Genomic DNA, 24,885 nt, shown 5'->3' on the forward strand with positions numbered 1-24,885 from the left:
AAGAGTGACGAGGTGAAGGGGTGTAACGATCGAAATTCCGTAAATCATCGCTTTGCCGTCAAGTCGCGCAGCATTTTCAAGATAGCTGCTTACTACTGCAATGGATGTTCGCGGATGACACGGTGATTTATCGAGAGATATCTGGGGATGAGGATTATGTAATTATAGCGCAGGATCTAGATTGCATTACTGAATGGTGCTCAAAATGGGGATTGTCATTAAACCTTAATACCACTTGTTTGTTGGTTAATTTCTTTACAAGATCAAAGGGATTTGTTTACAAATTAGCTAGAGTTGACCTAGAAGTAGTTGATACGGAAAAATACCTAGGTGTGACATTCACAAAAGACTTAACTTGAGGGACCCTAGTCTGCGGTCAAGCATATAAAAAATTGGGATTAATTAGACGCATTGTCGGCAAAAGTGACTCGAAGGTCAAAGAACGTTGTTACCACTCTCTTGTAAGGCCTCATTCAGAATACGCATGCAGCGTATGGGATCTGAGCTAAAAAGGCCTCATTCGGGAAATTGAGAAGGTTCAACGCCGGGCAGCCCGTTTCGTTAAAAACTGTTACGATAAAACGAAAAACTTCACTGAAATGCTTATGGAATTTGGGTGGGAATCATTAGAAGAAAGACGATTAGATGCCAGGTTGAACTTACTAAATAAATTCAGATCCGCATGGTTCAGCGCCGAGGTCTCGCAAATTATTCATACATGGATGTAGACGAATGACATACATCGGAATGGCGAGATCGGTATGAAGGCACATCTTTAAGTGAACGTCGCGGGGCGATAGCCACGTATCCCGCGATCCGATGGTCGCCCATCTGGCGCTCCGTTGAGTGGTGGAGTGGGAGGGGCAGCATCCCAATGAGGAAAGGCCCATCCGTGGGCTTGGCGGGTCAACGCGCGTTTCGGGGAGATGGACGAGAGGGAAAGTTTAGGGGCGCTTGATGGCGGGAGCATGATCGAAGTCGCGGGGTGGGGAGGGCGATCGAGTGGAGGGAGGCGGTCGATGGAGAGAGTGACCGCCCGCATCGCACGTACGGTGCATGCGTGAGCCAGGGCCCTTACTCTCCCCTTTTGAGGCCCTGCCGCGCTCTCTCCCACCCAGCCTCGGATTCCCCGCGGCCGTTGGGGACGCGTGTGGGTGCGAAGGGACGGGAGATGGCGAGAGGGTGATTCATGGCCCCCCTCCTACCCTTTACTTTCACATGCCTCACTAGGAAGTTCTTTCTCCAAACTATCGCCACCCCACACCATCTCCTCCACGCGGATAACGGATAAATGGCTTATATAAGGTTTCGAAAAACTGGCAGGACGAGTTAAGACGGCTGTTATTTTTTTCACCGCGATCCAACGTATTATTTTCACCGTTGATGTATTGTGTGACGGAAAATCGTGGTTTAATAATTCAATTACACAAATGATTCCACTTTGCTTAAATATAAGCCGAGGCTTTGTAATCCCAATGTATCCTAGACCTTCCTGTCGAGTGTTGAACGCGAAAACGTTTTATGGCAATTTGAGATATTTTCTCTCTTTTTTCGCCACGAAGTTAGTGGTTTTATTAAGAGAGTTCTCGGCGAAACTCCTGGAGAACACCCAATTAAAATTGATTGGTTTTTTTCAGCTCTTTCAATCGGAATTTATCTAAATATTAATTTCTTCAGCAAAAATATTAAACATGCATTAGTAATTAATCAAATTGAGAAGTATGATGTACATATGGATGATTGAATGAGCCCTGTTCATACGCACTTCTGAGCTTGACAATGATATAACCGAAAGGGATTAAAGTCGATTAGATTCTACATCGGGTGATTTTCGGCAAATTTTTCCTGATATAGCTTCAGATAATCGAATTACCTGCAGGCTACAGAAATTTTTCTATAGCATTTTACAGCTGCTCTCTGTAGACATAAGAAATGGTTAATCGGCATCTGTCAATTATCACATCCATGCGGTTAGGTTGATATGGCGCCGTAAACTTTTATGCAAATGAATAAAATGCAGTGAGGAGAGGTATTTAGATTCTAATGGGACTTTCTTATGCAACTATAATCTTGACCTTCCATCTAACTCACTTTAATCGGCGCTCTTCTCCGAGGGAACACTGGACTTATTTTTTGCTTAGCCATCTTAATTACTTAAGTTCTTTTCGCTCCCACGCCCATTCGGAAAGCCTTGCTAATAATTACGTACTTGGCTGGCACCGCTCTCCGTCCCGGTGTTGCATCTTCGCATCGATGTAATTTATCTCCGCGTCATCCACCCTGAATATTGATGAAGGCGCACAAAGCCGTCATAACACGCCGCCGCGGACGACACTTACGCTGGAGTGCCCCGGAGGAGAGAGGCCCGTCCAGGCGTCCACTTTCGCCCCTTCCCCCTTTATTCCGTCCTCCCACATCTGTTTCCCCGAGACCTCCCGGTAGGCATATCCCCCATGGATTTATCATTCCTATTCTTCATATTCGCCCGCTCGGAAGATGCATTCTCTCCATGCACGTCCACTCCACTCACACCCTTCCCCCCATTCCGAGATTGCGTTGATCACGCTTCATCAATCGGACCACACTTTCACCCCGCCTCGATTATAGATGGAATAGGAGAGAACGGGGGAGCAGGGGGTGGGGGTTAGGCGGGGTTGAGGGAGGGTTGGGGGTGGTGGTAAGGGATGGGAGCGAGAGGTTATAAGAGGGAGTAATAAACAAGTTGTATCCATGTGACCGCCCAATCATCTCTCTCTTTCCCCCCCCCTCGCCGCTCTCGCGTAAATCCTCCTCGGCTATTCATAATCGGGACTCCGAGCGCTTGTTTCTGCTTAATGGTCTGCAGCGTTTGCATATGACGTCCGTGCGGGTAATGGACGGCTTGCGCTCCATGCAAAGGAAAAATTTGTTTCCTTTGAAATGCGGGATGAGGAAACTTGAGTGGGCAACAGTCGATCATCCCCGATCGGACGTTGGTTGCTCAACCTCTCTCGTGTCGCCTTCGGAGAATGAGCCGCCGAGGTGCTTGCTCGGTGGACGTCTCGAGGCTCTTACGCATGTCGGGGGAAGTGAGACACTCCTCGAAACATTTGAAGGAAGACGTTTTTTTTTGAGTTTCGTTTGCGCAATTTAGTTTCTCCTTCCAACCCATTCCTACTCCCTCCAAACGGTGAAAAGGCATTAAAACTCCGGCCGGTCCGCGTATGCTTTTATCTTCAAACCGTGCCCATTTCCGTAGACACAATGGAGTAAAATTTGTTGAGTAATAGATGTTTACTTTTAAAATCTTGCTTCTCATTGGGCGCCCGTGCTTGTTTCTAATGACCTCAAAAAAGACCGCGTTAGATGTTTGCTCAGGGATGACCTGAAATATCCTCCGCGGTTTCGAAAAGAAACTGTGCTCGAGTAAGCAAGGGATGCATCAATATTTAACGCGGGCATTAAATCTTGAAATACCTTAGATCCACATGACTTTCACTGCTCATTTTATCTCACATTTAGCATAGTCTTGAGTTTTTATTGTTCCCATTGAGGCAATACTTGGGAAAACAAAGTGTTTATTTTACTATAACTTCGACAGAATTCATGTTAGAAAGATTCTGGAGATGTATAACCATATATTGTACAATCATTCCTTAAGTATAGGGCGAATGATGAACTTAAAAAACAAACAATCTTCATTCACATCTGATATCAAAGTAATGCGGTTCATAAAATTTTTAAAACAGTTTCGACGTCTTTGAGACAGCCAGCGATGTATCTCTCTGTAGTTTTCTCATTTCTTGATTTCCCAATTGTCATCGAGGATTACAATTAATTTTAATCAAAATTTATGAGCAACAATTATATCATTCTCCAATTTTTATTGTCCAAAAAATAGAAGTCTCATAAATTAATTTTCCATCGACAGCAATCCCTTCAATCTTCCTCCTAAGCTCTGATTGTTACCAGTTCACATTTAATCGCGTCGTTTTTTTCCGGTGAAAGTGGAAGGGCGCATTAGGCCCCTACGCAACTTGGCCTCGATTTCTTGTAAAATCCTAACGTAACGCGGGCACACCTGGAAACCTCACCCTTTTCTCCGCTTCCCTAGTCCTCGCAACCTTCCGCAGAGGAGAACGGAAGGCGTTGACCCTCGCCGCGCCTGAATTTATTAAAACTCACGCGCACTCCCCGAACGGATGGCTTTGCGATGCCCGTGGGCCAAAAGATTTGGCAACGCTACAAGAAAGGATCGCAGACGTCCCACGCACGAAAATAAAAAAATACAGCATGTGGATTCGCCGTCCTCGCTCGCAGGAGCCTCTCCCTTCCCGCGGGGCACAACCCGGGTTACATGTCCCATAGAGAATGGTGTATTAGCAACACTATTTTTTTAAACTCTCTACGCACTCCACGCAAGCGATAGATATGAGCCAAATCCTTTTAAAATTGTTAGCAATCAGCGGAGATTTTCGTACGTGGCGGTTCTCAAAGATTCACGAAAGATCCTTTCTTCCTATACGGGAATTTCGGAAGTGCCTCTCCATGCATAGACGCGCCGCCGTACCCGTCCCGGGCTGGTTGACTAGGGATTGCTGCGTGGGCACGTAGAATTTGAATAAAACGAAAAAGGACCGCCTGCAAGAAATTCATCAGATCGTATCGCCGCGGTTGTCCCTCCCCCCGTCCGCTCCACCCTCGGAGAGATCTTCCCCGATTAGGAAGCGAAGGGAAACAGATTGTGTGCTTTGCATCCGAAACACCGCACGAATATCCCGTCGGGGTTTCATCTGTCCCGCGGAGGGCTAACGTATTCATTTCAGTTCCGAGAAGGGCCGAGCAATAAATTGGGGGAGATTGGGAAAGGGGAGGGATGGCTGGCGCTGGTGTCGAAAGAGTGGCGGCGGAACTTGGATTTCTTGGGAATTCTCGGTGTTGATAAACATGGGGAGGTCCTTCGGACGTGATGACTGAAGTCGTGGTTCAGAGCAGTTCCTCTCTAACGTGCGCGTGGCCCGTGCTAGTGGACCGCTGCTCCACCGAGAGATTCCCTGGAAAACGCATGCACGTCCTCCAAGTTGCCGACTCCACTTCGGTCCTCCTCAAGTCAGGAAAAAGTTTGCCCATTCGCAACAGAAACAAATCACATTCACCGGTGTTTCTCAACCAGTGCTTCATAGAATGATTGCCTCCTTTTTGCATACAAACGTCGATTATTGGGACTGAAGACCGAATTGATCGCTCAAACTGAGTTCAGATTGCTTGAAAGTCATTTAGAATAATATATTTAAGGAACATGAATTGCAAAGCGATATTCACTTTTTAGTGCATTTATTTCCGATATCCTGACAAAAAGGGAGTGTCGAAGGTTCACGAGAGTTTGATTGACATTCCAACGTTTGCGAAAAATAATTAAGCTGCCATCTTTCTCTCGTGTGTTTCTGTGCTTTTTGGGTTGAAATGCGAAAACGGTCCGAAAATTAAGCTTGATATGGAGGTAAAGGCTAATATTTCTTCAGGAAAGGAGGAAAAAAAGAAAGCGTAGGTTCCCATTAAACACGCTAAAGTAATAATAGAGAAGTACCTGAAGAATGAAGTACTGAATAAAATTAGGGACAGTTTAAACTGCTAGTCCTCTTAATGTGTATCCCGATGCTGATGGTTTCTTCGACGGTCATAAGTGATGCGACTCGCAGTAAATGTTTGAGTCTATTCGTTAGCCAACCAGTAGTCTCCAGAATTATAAATGTAAACATAGACGGCCGTGTATGCCATGTGGCAGATAAAAGGATAAAATATAACTCCGCTCTCTCTATTTTGCTAACTTAAGAGGAGAATGCGCCGAGCCATGGTGATATTTAATTTGGAACACGCCACACTTACGGTTACAATAGCACACCAGCTGACACTAATAACCCTGGCTCTCCGAATCAAAATATTAGACGTTTATATGAAGTACGGGGACGTAATAGTCCAGTAGGTAGAGCGTTGAACTACTGATCGTAGAGCCCGGGTTCGATTCGCGGGTATGCCTCTGGGCACCTTCAGATATACCCAAGCTGAGTAGTAATTCCTGGGAAACCATAGGTGGCAATGAGGAGGAGCTGACCCTTCCACCTTGATGCATTGGGGGAACCCACCTCTTTGGTATCAGTACTAGGTGAGCTCCAAATTTCACCTCTTTTCTCGACCATTTAATACTACTTCTTCTGGTTTTTAGATCTCTATGCTACCTGAGATGGTTTGGACATTCTACGCTCTGTCAAATACATTCCTATTACTACTAAAATGCCAGTCTTTTTTCTTGCCGAATTTCAAACGTTAAATAGGCAGCTGAATAATAAAAGCTCCACTAATATAGCGTGAATCCAGAAGGCACAACAAAGGATTAATAATCAGTTTGTTGATTCCCTCCGTGCACACCTTCATATAATACAACAGCGCTAAATACAAGAATGTATCAAAGCAGGAAAAATGATTTCGCAGATGTAGGATAGGTTTAGTTCCGGACAATAGCAGTACCTGTAAAGTATATGTATGTGACGAGAGAGTCATGGGAAGTATACTGAAAATCTTTCTTTCTCTCGTATTACAATTTTATTATATATATATATAAACACAGATGTAGAGTTTTAGAATACAGAGACACGAAGAAAGGACACTCACAATTTGTTATTTGACGTTTCGACAGCACGGCTGTCGTCTTCAGAATGATTCTGAAGACGACAGCCGTGCTGTCGAAACGTCAAATAACAAATTGTGAGTGTCCTTTCTTTGTGTCTCTATATTCTAAAACTCTACATCTGTGTTTTTATATATTTGTGCGTCGCCGAAGAGCGTTCCGTTTCGAAGATTATATATATATATATATATATATATATATATATATATATATATATATATATATATATATATATATATATATATATATATATAATATATCCCTCCCCGGACTACAACCTTGACGTGGTGGAAGGGCTTGTGCGTTCCGATGACCCCTAGAGCTGTACTGGCGGGAGTAATAAAAATTGCTCCTGGTAGGGTCACCCATGCCAGATAGGTCGAAGGTTAGGAGACAGACGAAAGGTAGTCCACGCAGCGTCTGTTCCTCAGTGAGGCGGCTGCAATGGCGTCTTGACCCCAGTGGGGCGGCCAGTAAGTGATGGTGTCACGTTAAAAACACTATTGAGGAAGGCAACGGGAAACCACCTCAATTATCATTCCCAAGAACAATGTGATGGACAATAGAGATATTTTGAGTCCTGGCAACCACGGGGCTCGGCCCAATCGGCCGTGTATCGTGCCCGGCAGCGGGGGAGGCAAGGCTTCCGCGGTCGTCATCCCACGAAACCCTTGCAAGGGAAAACCAGCAGCAGCAGGACAGAAGACGCAGGAGAAGAAGACCAAATTAGTTAGAATAGGAACGTGGAATGTTAGGACAATGATGAGGACGGGGAAATTGGAGAATGTTAAGCGAGAGATGGAAAGGGGAAATATAGATATTTTAGGTCTATGCGAGGTGAGATGGAAAGATAGCGGGGATTACTGGAGTGATAAGTATAGAATAATATACAGCGGTGGGGACGAGAGCCAACGAGGGGTCGCCATAGTATTAAATGAAGAGGTAGGAAGAAGCGTAGTCAACATAGAGCAGGTAACGGATAGAATACTACTAGTGGAGATAAAAGCAGAACCGACGAACTTAGTTATTATCCAGGTATACATGCCACCGAGCAACCATAAGGAAGAAGAGGTCGATAGGATATACGATCAGTTAGAGGACATGATTGCATGTGTTCCTGCAGGGAAACATTTGATAGTGATGGGGGATTGGAATGCGACAGTAGGCGAAGGAAGAGATGGTGATGAGGTGGGGGACTACGGTTTAGGCACGAGGAATGACCGCGGGGAGAAAGCAGTTGAGTTCTGCAGGAGACAGGGGTTAGTTATCACCAACACTTGGTTCAGACACCACAAAAGACGCAGGTATACATGGAAAATGCCAGGTGACTCGGGAAGATATCAGCTAGATTATATCCTGGTTAGACACAGGTTTAGGAACAGTGTGATAAATTCCCACAGCTTCCCGGGAGCGGATGCGGACTCAGACCACAATTTAGTTGTTATGAAATGTAGCGTACGTTTTAAAAAGATAAGGCAGGGGTGGCGAGTTAGAAAATGGAATGTAGAAGCATTAAATGGGTTGAAAAGAAAGGAATACAAACAGGCGGTAGAGAAAATCATGGAGGACGGTAAAGAGCTAAGTACTATTGAAGAAAAATGGGAATGTATCAAAAAAGGGTTGTCTAAAGCGGCAAAAGACACTATTGGAACCGTTAACGCTAAAAGGACTCGTAAACCATGGATCACGGATGAGATGATTACAAAAATGGATGAGCGGCGAAAATGGAAGAATATAAATACAGAATTAGGCAAAATGAAGTACAAAGAATTGAACAATAAATTGAGGCGGGCAACAAATAAAGCAAAGGAAGCATGGTGGAAGACGCAGTGCGAGAATATGGAAAGTCTGCAGAGGAAGGGGGAAATTGGTGCGCTTTACAGCATAGTTAAATCTTTATCGGGAAGTAAGAAAGGGAGATCAACGATAGCAGTTAGAGATAAGGCCGGTAAGGTAATAGTTGACGCAGGAAAGATCCAAGAGAGATGGAAGGAATATGTAGAAGACCTGTATAGTAAAGAGCTTAGACCAACAAAGTTAGACATTGAAAAGGAACATGACGTAGAGGAAGATAGCTTAGGTCCAGGCATACTAGACAATGAGATAGAAAGGGCATTAAGGGAGATGAAACTAAATAAGGCCGTGGGGGTAGATAACATTCCCGTGGAACTTTTGAAATGCTTGGGAAAATGTGGGAGGAAGAGGCTATATGGGCTGATCCGTAGTATTTATGAGGAGGGAATCTGGCCGGAAGACTTTGTGAGATCAGTTTTAGTTCCTATTCCGAAAAAGGTAAAGGCCACGTCATGTGAGGACTATAGGACAATTAGTTTGATATCCCACGCAGCTAAGGTTGTTCTCAGGATCATAAACAAAAGGATAGAGAGTAGGGCAAATGATTACTTAGGGGATGATCAGTTTGGGTTTAGGAAGGGGAGAGGTACGCGTGATGCCATTGCAGTAATGAGATTATTAATCGAGAGGAATATAGAACACAACCAGGAGGTATTTGCCTGTTTCGTAGATTTCGAAAAAGCGTTTGATAGAGTAAATTGGGAAAAACTAATGAGTATATTGCATAAAATAGGAATAGATTGGAGGGAAAGGAGGCTAATCCGCAACCTGTACATGTCTCAGACTGCTCAGGTGAGGGTGGGAAACGGGGAGTCAGGATGGGCAGTGTTAGGAAGGGGTGTAAGGCAGGGTTGCCCGTTATCACCGTTGCTGTTCAACCTGTACGCAGAAGAAATGATCAAAGAGGCATGGGAAGAACTCGAGGTAGGAATGAAAGTGGGCGGGGAATTCGTAAAATCAGTTAGGTTTGCTGATGACCAAGCTTTAGTTTGTCAGTCAGCCAAGGGGCTGCAAGCATTGCTTAGTGAATTGGAAATTCAGTGCGACAGGTATGGGATGAGAATCAACATTAATAAAACAAAGGTTATGCGATTTTCTAGAAAGAAAAAGGGCAAGCTTAACATTAAAATAGGAGGGCAAAAACTAGAGCAGGTAGAACAGTTTACGTATCTCGGTAGTGTTTTGGACCAACACGGTCAAAGTAGTAGGGACGTAAGGAGAAGAATTGCGCTAGGCATAGAGGCTTTCACGAGGAGGAGGGAGTTGATGACGGGGACTTTGAGTAAGGATGTTAAGAAAAGACTCGTAAAAACTTTGATATGGAGCGTTGCTATGTACGGCGCGGAAACGTGGTCATTGAAGCAGGAGGATAGACGTAGACTGGAGGCTTTTGAAATGTGGGTGTGGAGAAGAATGGAGAAGGTGAAATGGACAGAGAAGAAAACAAATGAGGAAGTACTTGGTATGGTGGGCGAAGAGAGGGGTTTGTTGGGAGCAATCCTATGGAGGCAGGAAAAGTGGATGAAGGGGGTGTTGACCGGCAGTGGGATGTTGAAGACTGTGATAGAGGGTAGAATGTTGGGCAAAAGAGGAAAGGGAAGGAACAGGATAGGGTTGTTGGACGGGATGAAGGGAGGAAGGAGGTACTCAGAGATGAAGAGGGACCTGATATAGAGTAGGATGATTGATTTTGTGTTTTGTTAGGAGTAATAAAATATTTGTTTGGTAGTTGTGTCAGTCCAAAAACCTACCTTAACCGGTAGATTACTTAAAAAAAATATAATATATGTATATATATTATATGTATTATATATATATTATGTATATATTATATATATATAATAATTTACGAAGTTTTTGTTTGACTATAAGTATTACTTTATTTTCCATTATTAAAAGGACAAGTATTCATAGCGTTGAGGATCATAGGGAAATTATCAACGAGAATTTAGCGCTCTAGAAAAATTAACGTTTCCAGGTTTGTTGAGAAACCAGCTATTAAGATGGGTTCAAATATTTCACGAGGACCTATCAATGAATAATTAAAAAAAAAGAATGGGGCAGAAATTGAAAAAAGTGATTTGGCAGGTAATAAGCAGGAATGCCGTCGAGTGTGGAATGCATTTATATGAACGAGCTCACTTAATAATTTTCTGAGGCCACATGTAAAGTTGCTTCCATTGTCCTCCCCTGGCGTCTGCGAATTTCGCATCGAGAACACCCCACACCGATCGATGGTGGTATTACCACCCTTCCACCAAGGATTAGTCACCCGGAGCAGCGCTCGACACTATGAATGGACGGGCAGGAAATTTGTTTCCATAATATCATTGTTGATTTATCTTGCGTCAAACGAGAAGAAAAAGTAATCTAGAAATTGCAGGCTGAGGATTAAATCGCCCCGAATTGAGATCGCGTGATAGCTCATCGTACACTTGAAGCTTTCTTGAGGAGGAGAAAGTGGTGCTTCGCTGGAAGATCAGTTTTGCCTATCAGAGCGATCCGCAGAGAGGATTATCCGCGCTTAGATAAAGAAATGAACGATAAATATACTCTTCACACACGTCAGGTACGATCGAAATCCTTGGACCGTGTCCATTAAGCTTCTGTGAGCCGACGATAAGCCGCATGAAATGTTTCTTTCCATGGCGAAACAAAAGAAGAAAAGCTAAATCTACTTTTCTCATCTCTCGTGTGGCCGGTCGAAAGGGAAATCCGTCGTCGCTTGGTTCACGGACTTCCTTCTCGCTCGGCCTCCGCTCGATTTTTCGGTACGACCTTTTCACGCTCGAGGACAGAAAACCGAATAATTGGGTCGCCGGGTTTTTTTTCCTTTGCAGTTTCTGTTTTGCAAGGATACCTGAGGGCTATGGTGTCATTTCCTGTTGGGGAAAACACCTTATCGTAGTCTCTTGCATTCGATCGTTTAAACTCCTTGTTATTCAACTTGTTGCTTCCGTGGTCAAGACGCTAGAGATGTTTCGGAATGATAGCTCACCTAGCGTTTAAACTTTTCGAAAGTTACAAAATATCGTTTTTTCCTGTGATGAAGCTCGATGTGTGTATACAGGTGTGTATGCACTAATTATAATCGCACCGTTGTCAATCCTGATTCTAATGCAACTTAGAATCAGGATTGCCACGCGTAACATTGCCAAGCGTAACCACACTGGTTGTAATGCACAGTTATTAAAGAAAGTTTTTTAGGTTGAAAATGGTCTTCCTCTTGAGCAATGGCAAATAATTAGATATGTTTTTCCAGTAAAAAGCTAATAAAACGTTTTTTCGGATTATATTTCTTATTTTATATATATATATATATATATATATATATATATATATATATATATATATATATATAAATTAAACATGTAACTGTATTTTAATGCTTATATTTGTTATCAAACTTTAACTGTTGTAATCTTCAATAATATCACGTGATTCAAGATTTTTTTTCAAAGTTTATCGGATGAAAGAATAATTTTTTCGTTTTTCGGTTTTGGTTTGATTCAATCTTTTTCGGTGTTTTTTCACCCCCGTTACCGTTCTAGGGATATATATATATATATATATATATATATATATATATATATATATATATATATATATATATATATATGTCAGTTCTTTACAATTTGGGGCCTATGTTGGGGATCGCATACGTGCATGCGCTTTTTTTTTCCTCCCCAGACACCGCAGGTACCATAAGGTGACGATTTTTAATCTAACGGTTACACAAGGACCTATGAAGCATAGTTCACTTTCAAAGTGGAATTTGTATGTGAAGTAAACAAATTTATCTGATAACTTAACAAGACAGCTTTAGGGATATCAATGATGCTTCGTACAAAATGGACAAACGATTCGATGCACCGATGTTGACGTGCGAATTATGAATTAGCGTTTCCGAATAGAGACGACAATGTATGGTGAGTGCCGTTGATTTTTGTCCGCATAGTGTGCGTGTGTTTGCTGAATATTCTAACGCACAATACCGAACACGGCCCTGGGGACAATGGGTCGGATGTGAGTCCCGAACAGTATGCCTTCACGCTCGATGATTTCCCACATTAGCTGGCTCATGGAGAGGGATTCTGGAACTGGAAGAACGGGTGTGTTTTATCGGTCGCTATGAGGTGTGCGCGCGTCCAGAAGAAGGTCGTAATCCACTTTCACTTTGCCCTCACCGTCGGCGAATGTTTCCGCTCGACATGCTGACGGGAATTTTAATTCCACCGCGGGACTCGGTCGAAGAGCACCCGGCTGCTCCGCCGGCCGACTTGAAGGGAAATGTTTTTGTCGTGGATGGATGAAAATGCCGCTACTTAACTCATCAACGAAAAAAAAGAAACGGCTCAGAAAATTTGAAGAAAATTCATGGAATGGACGTCTCGCTCGAATTTACGGCATGATGGATCACCGGATTAAGGCCGAAAACGGAGAAAAATAGATGATACCTCCGATGGCCTTGTACTTTCTCATGAGGGACCCTTCTCTTAGAAGGTGTTTTTCCTAATTAGAGATCTCTTGGGCACTAGTTTTTGGTGCCATGTTGCATATGATAGGCTTTTTTAAATATGTAAGTACGAGTTGTTGGTACAATAAAACGTTTTTAGACTGTACAATGTGGAATTGTTTCATCTTGAAATGTTAGAGAAGAAGACTATCACAAATTTCACATAAAAATTTATTCAACACTACCCCGGTTTTATGATTCCATCAGATCCGTAACAAACTATCGCTAAGTTTCACAAAACAAAATGGGACATTTAAAGGGTTGCTCTCGCCTATCCGTTCAGTATTGAATTACTTCTCAGCGCCTTCGGAAAATTAATGCATGCCCACTCAATTAAGTTCTTCTACATTATTTGTCCTTTTGTAATGACAACACAAATAATATTAACTAAATGGGATACGTGGGCGATTGTATACAATTTACCACCGACAGCCCGCGATACGACCTAGAGACCGCAATGAGACTTTTGGATTGTTTTCAATTGGCTGAACCTGCGGAGAATACACTAAATCTATTCCTGATGCCGGACGAATCCTGGGCCTCTGTGCTAGCAATCGGGTGCGTTGTCCACTACAGTGACTAGGTAGGACAAAAGTTCGAGTGATGCGCTGAGTTAGGCATGAAGCAAAATAACTAATTGTGATAACTATTTTATGCATAATGAACTTAACTTCAACACGTATCGGTTCCATGCATTTCAAAATATTCTCAAAAATATGTGAAACGTTGAAAAACTGCTCCCATTCATTTGCGTAGTTTGGTAAACTGCTCGTATATCGTATCACGTATCCTATAAAAAAATCTGGCCTGAATACTTTACATTTCTGTAAGGCCATTTATTTCTTGTTGAACATAAACCCTACATCACAGGAGTCAATTCAGTCATCATTTGTCAATATTTATGAATAATATTCTGGTTGAAAGCTGTCTAAAATGAATGAATCATAGCAGTCGTTTTTTTAGTGTCGGCAATCTAAAGATTCCCTATTTTAGGGCAAGGTTCAGTTAGAGGTGGAATAGGGTCTGCATACGGTTGCAGAGGTGCTTTAGTCAGGCCCATGGGCAAATAAATAATACCTTTTTGAACTTCTATTACAACAGATGTATGCGGTCATGGAAGGCTAATTAAAAGAGCACGTAGCCAGCGAGCGCTTCGGAGCCTGTCAATCCAGCCCTTGCCAAAAATGTTTGCCTACCTATAGGACAGCTAACTTTTCATAAAACATGATGGTACTAAAAACACCGCCGCTTCTTTTACTATTACACTTAAAACCAACTGCCGCGATTTTTTATTTATCACCAATTGTCAGAGAAAACAGCTGTTCACAAACAACTAAATGCAGCATTAGCTCTAAATAAGTGAATCTGAATTACGTGCATCACCATACTTACTTACGTTATCCTGTCATATTCGTTAGGTTTCTGAAGGGAGAACATTCTTAATTCCAAATTGATCTAATGAATACCTCTCACGTTCTTAATCTGATACCCTCACAAAAGTCAAAACAGTCTCCCTCTTAAAAAATCGTTTTATCAATTAGTTTCGCATTCTATCGTGTGGAATTTAGTTAAAACTATCGGGAAATAATAAAACCAAGATTCACACTGCTAATATACCTCTGATGGTAATTATATATGCTTTCGAAGTGGCTCAAGTACAGGAATATGGCTAAGAATGACAATGCGTGTGGAATGGAGAAAACGTAATGTAACTTCATAGCCAATTCATGCTAACACTTAATGATATAGATTACCAAAAGAATGTCTATCTAATCCATTAGTTTAATGCTGATATTTTCATAATACTCAACGGGTCTGTAGACACATTTCAATTTCCCAATTGCCTACTACTAATGTGTCCTGGCAATGAGAGTAGTCTTTTGCTCCGTGGAGAGTCAAAAACATTTCTGCGATTCTACGTTCAAAAATATGCCCTGCAATTAATCTGTCGGATAGAGGGCAAATGTAGCTATTTAAATTTTGCAATCTCCGCAAGTAATGGCAAATCATGCTGCAGCCATTCCCCTAAATGCACGAACGCTCTCATTCTCTACTTCGGTCGCGTCACCATTTTTTCCCTGCGATCACTTCTCTATAAAGTCGTCGTCGCGAATAAACCTCAACCAGTTGTTGCATAAGATTCCTTTTCAAGAATCGCAATCAATTGAGTTTTCCCTTTTTCTTTTCTTCGTTCTTCTGTTTCGCTGAACACGATCATTCCGATTTTGAGAAGTGTGATCTGCCCGCATAGGTACATATTTACTTGCACGTCATTCGTTGAAATGTGCGCTTCCTTCCTGCCTCACTTGATCCCATCATAATGCTTCAGTTTCAATTCACAGTTCGGCCAATTTCCTCGTCAAATCAAGAGGGCGTGCGAATACAAACACTATTTCTAAAGAGACCAGAACAAAGTATCGATTGCGTAGAGTGGGTTGATATTTTTTAAAGCTATGTAGTTATTTCATGCTTCCATTCCGGCTGTTTGTCAGGCTCGTTCAGGTATGCTAAACGGTTATGGGCTGTTTCTCCACCTACCCATCCTTGAAAATCTTTTCAGCTCCTATTGATTCACGGCGAAAAAAACACCATCCGCATTTCTCGAGGCGAAATCTTGGGTGAAAATTCTTCGTCCGCTCCCCCTCCCGGATGTCCCTCTCTATCGCGCGCCGCCCCTTATATGAATGATACGTATGGCAGAGAACAACATGCACAAGAAAGATGCTTGCATGTCAACTTTTTCAGATGAAGTAAGTGAAATACAAAGAATTATTGGTGGATGTTTTTCAAGATGGATGCATAAAGAGCTCTGAATGTACTCATGGAAATACCAGATTTTATATACCACTTTCAGTAACTTTATTGGCTGTGAAATTGCATTAATACTTGTAATTATACATTTGCGATGAAATAACTGGAAAGTAAATAAGCCAATTGCTACAGTAAATTAATCACTAACGAGGGGTAAATACTGATTTGAACATTTTTTACGAAATGCGAAGACCTCTTTAACTCATCACATTGGATTAAAATCCGAAGCAATATGCGATGTATTCCGTAGGCCTTATGCCGCAGATTTGTCTTAGAATCCCCGAACATTTAACTTGAGCTGGACGGACACAAACTCGTCCGGTATGACTAATAATATAATTTCAATCGGAAGCTTTGCCGTTATCCTTTATGTTACCATAAAAATATTCATTGACAACCCAAATTAAGAACTTTTGCCCGGGTTGTTTTAAAGCCTTGCAATTTCCTTGATAGCGCTTCACAAAACGTAACAATGAACTTCGATTCTGAAAGATGAGGGCCGCCTTTCCCGGGATGTCTCCCGCAAATATCTCAATATCAACAAGCAACATGGAATTCCACCTAAGAAACTTTGCCTTAAACAAATTACGATCAATTTTTTCTCACACCTTGAGGTAATCCGACACCAGGATTTACTTCGGATCTTAAAACACAAGAATTTTTGTTCTTTTCCGTTAATTAAGAACTATTTCCGTTCTGACTACAAGAATTCGCCTTAATCATCATATTTTTAGAACACATGAGGATCAATGCCCTCTTTAGTTCTAGAAGCTTGTGTAACGGGAACACAACCCATAAATCAATGGCTTACGAAATAATATTATTAAAGCTGAAATAAATATATTTTTAGTTACTTCTGATAAATATTTTAGTACAAGTCACGCATTTTCCGTATAATTTAATGGCAGAACTCTAATTTGTATCGTTATTTATTGCCTTCGACCAAAGGTGCTTCGATATAACAAAATTATTTATCACAGTTATTAAAAATAAAATATTTTGAAACACTTATGCATTTTGTTCTCGTAGTCGATCCATTGAATATAATGGGATAAGATCGACAAATCCGTTGCAAAATCGCAATGCCGTTTACGTATAAACATGAAATTGTCGAGTAAAAAAAAGTGTCTTTAACGCAGTCGGACTCAATCATACATTAACGCGATAATAACTGTTTCTATTTGCAGGAATATTTGAGATTTTTATAAGTTTAATCTACCTGTATGGATTTCGAAATTGTTTTGTCAAAAAAAAATTGTAATTTGGCAAAAATAATCAATACTTATAATATTTCGATGAACTGACAACTCATCCATTATATTTATGTGGCCCGATTACATAAATGGGCGCATGGTAGACATGAGCTCCGCGCTCTTGCTGCTTCACTTGCAATAACTAACAAAGATGAAATTCCAATATTAGCATCATAGTTCATATCTTTGCTTAACTAGATTTTAGAGAAAAAATACTTTACTTTGAGCAATAGATGCTTGATTTTGAAATATTTGGTCCAAAGAGCTCAAGAATTTTATCCGAACTCAAGATCACTTTCTGGATCAAAAATGAAAATTATAATTTAAGTAACTCCGAGTGGTTAATATTATGTATATATATATATATATATATATATATATATATATATATATATATATATATATATATATATAATATTATATATTTATTGCTGGTCCACTAAAATCTGTAACACCAGCCCTGGTAACTTTAAGTTCCAGGCTTCCAATTCTGTCAAGAATATGAATGTTGTTTCCCCTATGATTTGAAGTTAGACGATGCGATATAACTGAAGTCATTGAGGCACCTAAAAGTCATCTCCAACACATTTACCATAAATTATTAAAACGAATAGTTTTACTCACCCTTCTCTCCTCCGCTGATGCATATCCGTCTGTGCGGTCCTTCCTCCTGTCGTACGTAGACTTGTTGTAGTCACTGGTAACGCCACCCTTCTCCTCCGTAGTCTCCTTAACACCACTCTTTCTGGAGAATAGATTCCTAAACCCTCTTTTCTTCTTCTCCTCTCCCTCTTTCTCTCCCTTCTTTCCTTTTCCTTTCTTATCCACAGCGTATTGATCTTCCTCCTCAATGAGAGCTGATGTGTCCTTTTTCTTAAGCGTAGCTTCCCCTTTCTTCTGGTAACGCCTACTGCTGCTTGTAACTGTTGTGTTGTTGTTACGGTCGTCACATTCATCGATGTCTGAGTGACTACCACCTCCTTTGCCGTTCACCCTCTGTTCTTCCTCCTCCAGGTCTTCCAGGCGCCCTTTCCCTTTTTCTTTCCCACTTCTAGGACGCCTGAAGTGGCTTTCATCACCGTCCTGCGGGTGTCCATTTCTTTCTTCTACTTCCTCCTCTTCTTCCTCTTCGTACCCCTCCGAGGTTCGCCGTCTCCTCCGTCGACGCTCCCTATGGTAGTAGCTCTCTTGCACCTTTGATTCCTCAACGATCAACTGTTGGTCGTGGCCGCTGTGCTTGTCGTCCGACGAGGGTGCCCAGTGGCGTATTAAAACTGAGGAAGTCGGAAGATCCGCGTCTCTTCGTTTATCTGCAGCGCGCACCAGACGGGTGGAGGCCATGGAGGAGGAACTCACATTGCCACCTTTGTTGTTGGTGACTGTGGTTGTAGTGGAACCACTCCCCCTGCGCTTATCCTGAAGGGCCATGCTGTCCTCTGGACTGGCACCATAGTAAAAGAAGCGATCTTTTGAACCACTAATTCCCGGATTATCGTTTGTAATCGTAACACGCGAGATGTTGTTACAGCTTCCACCAATCTGCGCAGAGCGGAGGTTCGGCCCTCCATTCATCACAATTTTTGCGGTCACTCCCTCGCCCACAGTCATTTTTCCTCCAGTTTTGGGCCTCCTCCTCCCAGAGCCACCCACACCAGAATCATTTTCAATGCCTGAATCGAAAAGGTCCTTTCTGTTGTAACCAAGCCCTTTGTTAAACTCCGCCTTGTTAAGGCCGTAGTCGAGGCTGCCCCGGCGATAAGTGCGGTCTACGGCGTCGTCTTCATCGTCTTCGTCAAACCTCTTGTAATTCTCGATTCTCCTGGGGTCGGAAGCCTTTTGAATCAACTTTCCATGGCGGCGAGTCCTGTAGTCACCGTCGTAATCCACTTTCCCGGAGTCGGCTGCTCTGGAGGAAGTACTCCGGTGGTGATGGGTGTAATATGAGGTGGACGTCACTCCTCCCGCCCCCACTCCACCCCCACCGCCAATCCTCATCATGTCCCCAGCGATTCCCTCGTCCTCCTCCTCCTCCTCCCCCGCGGCTTTCGTCTTCTCCTCCTCGTATTCCTCCTCTTCTTCTTCTTCCTCGCCTTCCGAACCGAGACGTTTCCTCCCCTTGGGCCGCGTGTAAATCCTTCCTGCACCCTCTGCGGCAACCACGACTGGCACCTTCTCCACTCGCTGGTGATTCAACACTGAGGTGTGGACAGTTCTCTTAACTCCGCCGCCCCCGGTTCTCGAGGACGGCCCACCCCCTTCACCTCCTCCGCCACCATCCCGCCCACTGACCACCACCTGCGCGTAGATTACCTCCTTCCCTCCGCGTGGGATTCGCTGATCGAGGCCGCCTATTCCGTCCGAGTCAACCCCGTTCCTCGGATGGGCGGCCGACTTGGCTAAAGAGGTCTGCACATTGCTCGGGTCCGTATAAGAGAAGGGCCGGTTGTTGTTGTGATTCACAATATAGTCGTCGGTACCATATGCGTCCATGAGTGTGGTAGCGTAACCCCTCCCCACCACCGGAGGGGGGCCCTTGGGTCGCCTAGTGATGCTAAGCTGCTGCGCCAGTCCCGTGACCGTGCCCCGCGTGAGCGGCGGGCGGTCGGCGGGCATTTGACTACTGTGCACCATCTTGTCAGCCGTTAAAGTCACCACGCCGCGCGTCGAAGTCTCCTCCCCCACCTCCCCCCCGTAGTCCTCCTTGGTCAAGGAGTCCAAGCTGCTCTCCGCCCGATCGCTGCTGCGGAGCAACGAATCCCCGCTGGCTCCACCGTCCTCCCTCGCCGCCGAGTCCTTCGGGATGCTGCGACTCTCACCGCCGTTGGACCGCGCGCTGAAATAATCTCCACCTCCTCCGGAGGCTGGCCCTGCTATCACGGGAGTCGTAGCCTCTATGATCGGGGAGAGAGCTTTCTTCTTTCGCCGTTCCCTCGGCGGCCTCTCGAGGGAGGAGTAGTCGGTCGTGCTCGCCCCTCCACCCTCCTCGCTGCTGAACGTCACCACGGCGGGGAGTGGAGCCCCGTCGACGGAGGATTGCGGCGGGAGGGGAGGGGATATGAGGAGTCGGGGGGGAGGCTGGGCGCGCCGGTGTTTCCGTCGGTTGAGTAGGAGTAGGGGAATCGCGGCCTTGCCACCGCCGCCCCCTCCCGCCGCTCCTCCGCCTCCTCCTCCACCCTTCGGTAAGGGGAGGGTCGTGCAGGTGACCCTGTCGGCCTCGCGCAAAACTTTCCTCGCCTCCTTGGCCAATGCCTGGCGAGAGTGCGGTGGATCCAGACGTCGGACGAGACCGGCGGAGGGGTCAGGGGGTGGTGAGGGGGCGGGTCGGTGCCTCCGCTTGAAGGAGCCGCTCCCGAATCTGCCCCTTTCGCCCAGGTAGGAAGGGATCCGCTTGACCCTAACGTCCCGGTGGAAGGACACTCGCTTGCTGCCGCTGGCTGTTGTGGCGACGGTGGCGGAGGAGGATGATCCAGTGGACGTCACGGAGCGTCGGGAGCGGAGGGAAGAGGATCTACGGAGCAGGGGGAGGGGCGGGCGTCGGCCGACGAGGAGTCTACTGCTGCTTGGAATGGCAGCGCTGCTCGGAGGGTTGTGCATCCTGCAGCCCCGGGCATTTCTCCCGCGGGAAACCCTTAAAATGACGGCACAAGGGTCTCCATGGTCATGACTACGCTTCCCGTTCGCTATTTCCTCATCGCGCACCAATCCTCCCTCTCGCGTGGAAGGGTAAAAATACTTTTGTTATTCCAATGAAAAATGCAGTCTTTTTCAGATGTGTCTTTAGGGTCTCAAGGCTGGGATTCTAAAGGGAGGAGGGGATAACTGCACGAAGCTTCTCGTTTTCAGGGGTTGTTTTATGTCTCGATCGTGAGAGGATGATGACTTTCTTCCACCCTTCTCCCTCCCTCCCCCCTGTTATCCTCCTCGTGATTCCAGAAAAAAACCCGACTGGCGAGTTACGCACCCACTTAATTCGCGTGTGTCTGCTGGCTCGGGGTCTTTTCTTTTTATCCCTTTTCCGTACCCTTTTCGCCTCACTTGCGAACTTCTTGGAAATTCCTCCACGTGAGGACGCAATATCTCTTCAACTCCCTTATGTTGTCTCGCCGTGGTCACGTAACTATTCTTCTCCCCTCCTCTCTCCTCCCATTCCGGGCCGACTCACACCCCCGCCTTCTCTCCCCGCTCCTCCTATCGCATACACGCACACATTGCCACACGCGAAAGCACACAAACACACACGCAGGCGCCGCCAAAAAAACCAAGTACCAGCGATCGAATGCACACTTCCTCCTCGTTCGCCCCTTTTCCCCTTCAACTCCAAATCCTACTCCCCCTCAACCCCACCTCCCTGTCCTTCGGATTTTTTCCGCACTCGATCCTCCCCCTACTCTTTATTTGCGTTTTTCCCTTTCCTGGCGCGCGGATGCGCAGTTGCAGGCGGCTGCAAGCACCAGCCTCCTCCTCCACACCACTCCTCTACAAAGACGGTCCGAGGGAGGGGAGGGATGGATGGGGGAAGACAGAGAGAGAGAGCAGGCTGGTGACGTCACGATCCCGCCGTAGTCTGCCTCGCTTGCTCGCCTTACATGGAGAGAGCTACCTGGGAGATCTGGCAGGAGAAAGAGAGAGGGAGAGAGAAAAAAAAGATTAGGACGCTCAAAAGGGGCGATCCGGGAGTGGAGGGAGGAGAGTGGTGGTGGAGAAGGGGATTCGGGGTGTTTCGGGGGTGTTCGGGGAGGGGATCGCATGGGCACGCATCGTGTGGAGGGTCGGGAGATGGGGAAGGAGGGGGAGAGAGGGGAAGAAGTCGATCGAGAGAGCCGAAGGGTGGTGTGGAGGTCGTGCGGAGGTGGGGGTCTTGTGTAGGATATGCCGAGGGAGAGAGGAGAAGGAAAGGGGTGCTTGGAGGAGGAAGGAGCGACAGCGGAGGAGGGTAGAGGCGAGGAAAGGAATGGTACGGATAAGGATACTATCGCTAACATTCTTTTTATTTCACGATGTGCGAAGGGTATCTTCCATTATTTTGACGAGGAAGCTTTTATAATACAGCACAAAGGGGTCTACGGCACCGTGCATAAAATTACATTTTATGCCCTGGATATAAAATCATTTAACACTAATGATTACGGTTGCAGTTCCGTTTATTCGATTTTTTGTTTACAGTGTTCGCGGGAAGTATTTGTTTTGATAAAACGTTAAAAATTGGAAGAGTGTCTAAAATGTTATCTATTGGTCGGACCATCATCGATTCTTAATAAAGGGAGCCAGAACTGAGTAGGGCAAGAGATCTACCCTTCCGGACATTTAATACGCGAAAGATATTGAGCATTTAATATACCAACCAATAATGTTACCATTAGTGATATCAGCATCTCTGTGTCATTCCCACGCGTGGAAATCTCTGCATTTTTCACTCTTCGCGGTAGTTTTGAGACACTGGTATTGGTTCACCAAAACTTAATACCATTGTCATGAGTATCCCAAATGAGATTCATTTTACGAAAAACTACTAAATAAGAGTAAACTTCAAGGTGCCAGGAATGAAGTCGCGAAACGTTACCATGATTGACAAAAAACACCATGTTTTACAATAAATAACGTATTCATTAGAACTATTAGTGAATCTTTTAAATAATATTTTCGTCAATTTACTATTATTATTAGGTAATATACCGGTTAAGGTAGATTTTTGGGTGGCCATAGCTACTAAATTAATATTTTATGATTCCTAACAAAATACAATATCCAGTATCCTACTCTATATCAGACCCCTCTTCATCGCTGAGTATTTCTCCTTCCCTTCATCCCGTCCAACATCCCCATCCGGCTCCTTCCCTTTCTTCGTTTGCCTAACATTCTCCCCTCTATTACAGTCTTCAACATCCCACTGCCGGTCAATAACCCCTTCATCCACTTTTCCTGCCTCCATAGGATTCCTCCCAACAAACCCCTGCCCCCGCCCACAATACCAAGTACTTCCTCATTTGATTTCTTCTCTGTCCATTTCACCTTCTCCATTCTTCTCCAAACCCACAATTCAAAAGCCTCCAGTCTACGTCTATCCTCCTGCTTCAACGACCACGTTTCCGCACCGTACATAGCTACGCTCCATATCAAAGTTCTTACGAGTCTTTTCTTAACATCATTACTCAACGTCCCCGTCATCAACTCACTCCTAGTGAAGGCCTCTTTGCCTAGCGCAATGCTTCTCCTTACCTCCCTACTACTTTGACCGTGATGGTCCAAAATACTTCCGAGATAAGTAAAATGTTCTACCTGCTCCAGTTTTGCCCTCCTATTTTAATGTTTAGCTTAGCCTTTTTCTTTCTAGAAAATCGCATAACCTTTGTTTTACTAATATTGATTCTCATCCCATACCTGTCACATCGTATTTCCAATTCACTCAGCAATGCTTGCAACCCCTTGGCTGACTGACAACCTAAAGCTTGGATATCAGCAAACCTAACTGATTTTACAAATTCCCCGCTCACTTTCATCCCTACCTCCAGTTCTTCCCATGCCTCTTTAATCATTTCCTCTGCATACAGGTTGAACAGCAACGGTGATAATGGGCAACCCTGCCTTTCACCTCTTCCTAACACTGCCCATCCGGACTCCCCGTTCCCCACTCGCACCTGAGCAGTCTGAGACATGAAGAGGTTGCGGAGTAGCCTCCAGTCCCACCAATCTATTCCTATTTTCTGCAATATACTCATTAGTTTTTCCCAATTCACTCCATCAATTGCTTTTTCGAAATCTACGAAACAGGCAAATACCTCCTGGTTGTGCTCTATATTCCTTTCAATTAATAATCTCATTACTGCAATGGCATCATGCGTACCTCTCCCCTTCCTAAACCCGAACTGATCATCCCCTAGGTAATCGTTTGCCCTACTCTCCATCCTTTTGTTTATGATCCTGAGAACAACTTTAGCTGCGTGGGATATCAAACTTATAGTCCTGCAGTCCTCACATGATGTATCCTTTACCTTTTTCGGAATAGGAACTAAAACTGATCTCACAAAGTCTTCCGGCCAGATTCCTTCCTCATATATACTCCGAATCAGCCCATATAGCCTCTTCCTCCCACATTTTCATAAGCATTTCAATAGTTCCGTGGGAATGTTATCCACCCCCACGGCCTTATTTAGTTTCATCTCCCTTAAAGGCTTATCTATCTCATCGTCGTCCATGCCTGGACCTAAGCTATCCTCCTTTACGTCATGTTCCTTTTCAATGTCTAACTTTGTTGGTCTAAGCTCTTAACTATACAGTTCTTCTATATATTCCTTCCATCTCTCTTGGATCTTTCCTGTGTCAACTATTACCTTACCTGCCTTATCTCTAACTGTTAGCATAGCTCTTCCTTTCTTGCTTCCCGATAACGATTTAACTTTGCTGTACAGCGCACCGATTTCACCCTTCCTCTGCAGACTTTCCATATCCTCGCACTGCGTCTTCCACCATGCTTCTTTTGCTTTATTTGTTGCCCGCCTCAATTTATTGTTTGATTCTTTGTACTTCATTTTGCCTAATTCTGTATTTACATTCTTTGATTTTCGCCACTCATCCATCTTTGTAATACTCTCATCCGTGATCCATGGTTTCCTAGTCCTTTTAGCGTTAACGGCTCCAATAGTGTCTTTTGCGGCTTTAGACAACCCTTTCTTTCTACTTTCCCATTTTCCTTCGATAGTACTTAGCTCTTTACCATCCTCCATGATTTCCTCTACCGCCTGTTTGTATTCCTTCCTTTTAAAACCATTTAATGCCTCTGCATTCCATTT

The 24,885-nt window shown here is 44.3% G+C and overlaps 1 protein-coding gene across 2 annotated transcripts in view; it reads right to left on the reverse strand.

Annotated features, from left to right (window-relative positions):
- The window catches only part of LOC139685567 (uncharacterized), a 345,402-nt gene that overhangs the window by 146,062 nt on the left and 174,455 nt on the right, over window positions 1-24,885 (reverse strand). For both annotated transcript variants that reach the window (XM_071582515.1, XM_071582514.1), the window contains exon 3: window positions 17,723-21,707. In XM_071582515.1, coding sequence (XP_071438616.1) covers window positions 17,723-20,692 — 2,970 coding nt within the window. In that variant the 5' untranslated portion in view covers window positions 20,693-21,707. The remainder of the gene's footprint in view (window positions 1-17,722; window positions 21,708-24,885) is intronic.

This window comes from Hetaerina americana, unplaced genomic scaffold (assembly GCF_022747635.1).
Source record: "Hetaerina americana unplaced genomic scaffold, ioHetAmer1.1.p SCAF_116, whole genome shotgun sequence".
NCBI classification, from domain to species: Eukaryota; Metazoa; Arthropoda; class Insecta; order Odonata; family Calopterygidae; genus Hetaerina; species Hetaerina americana.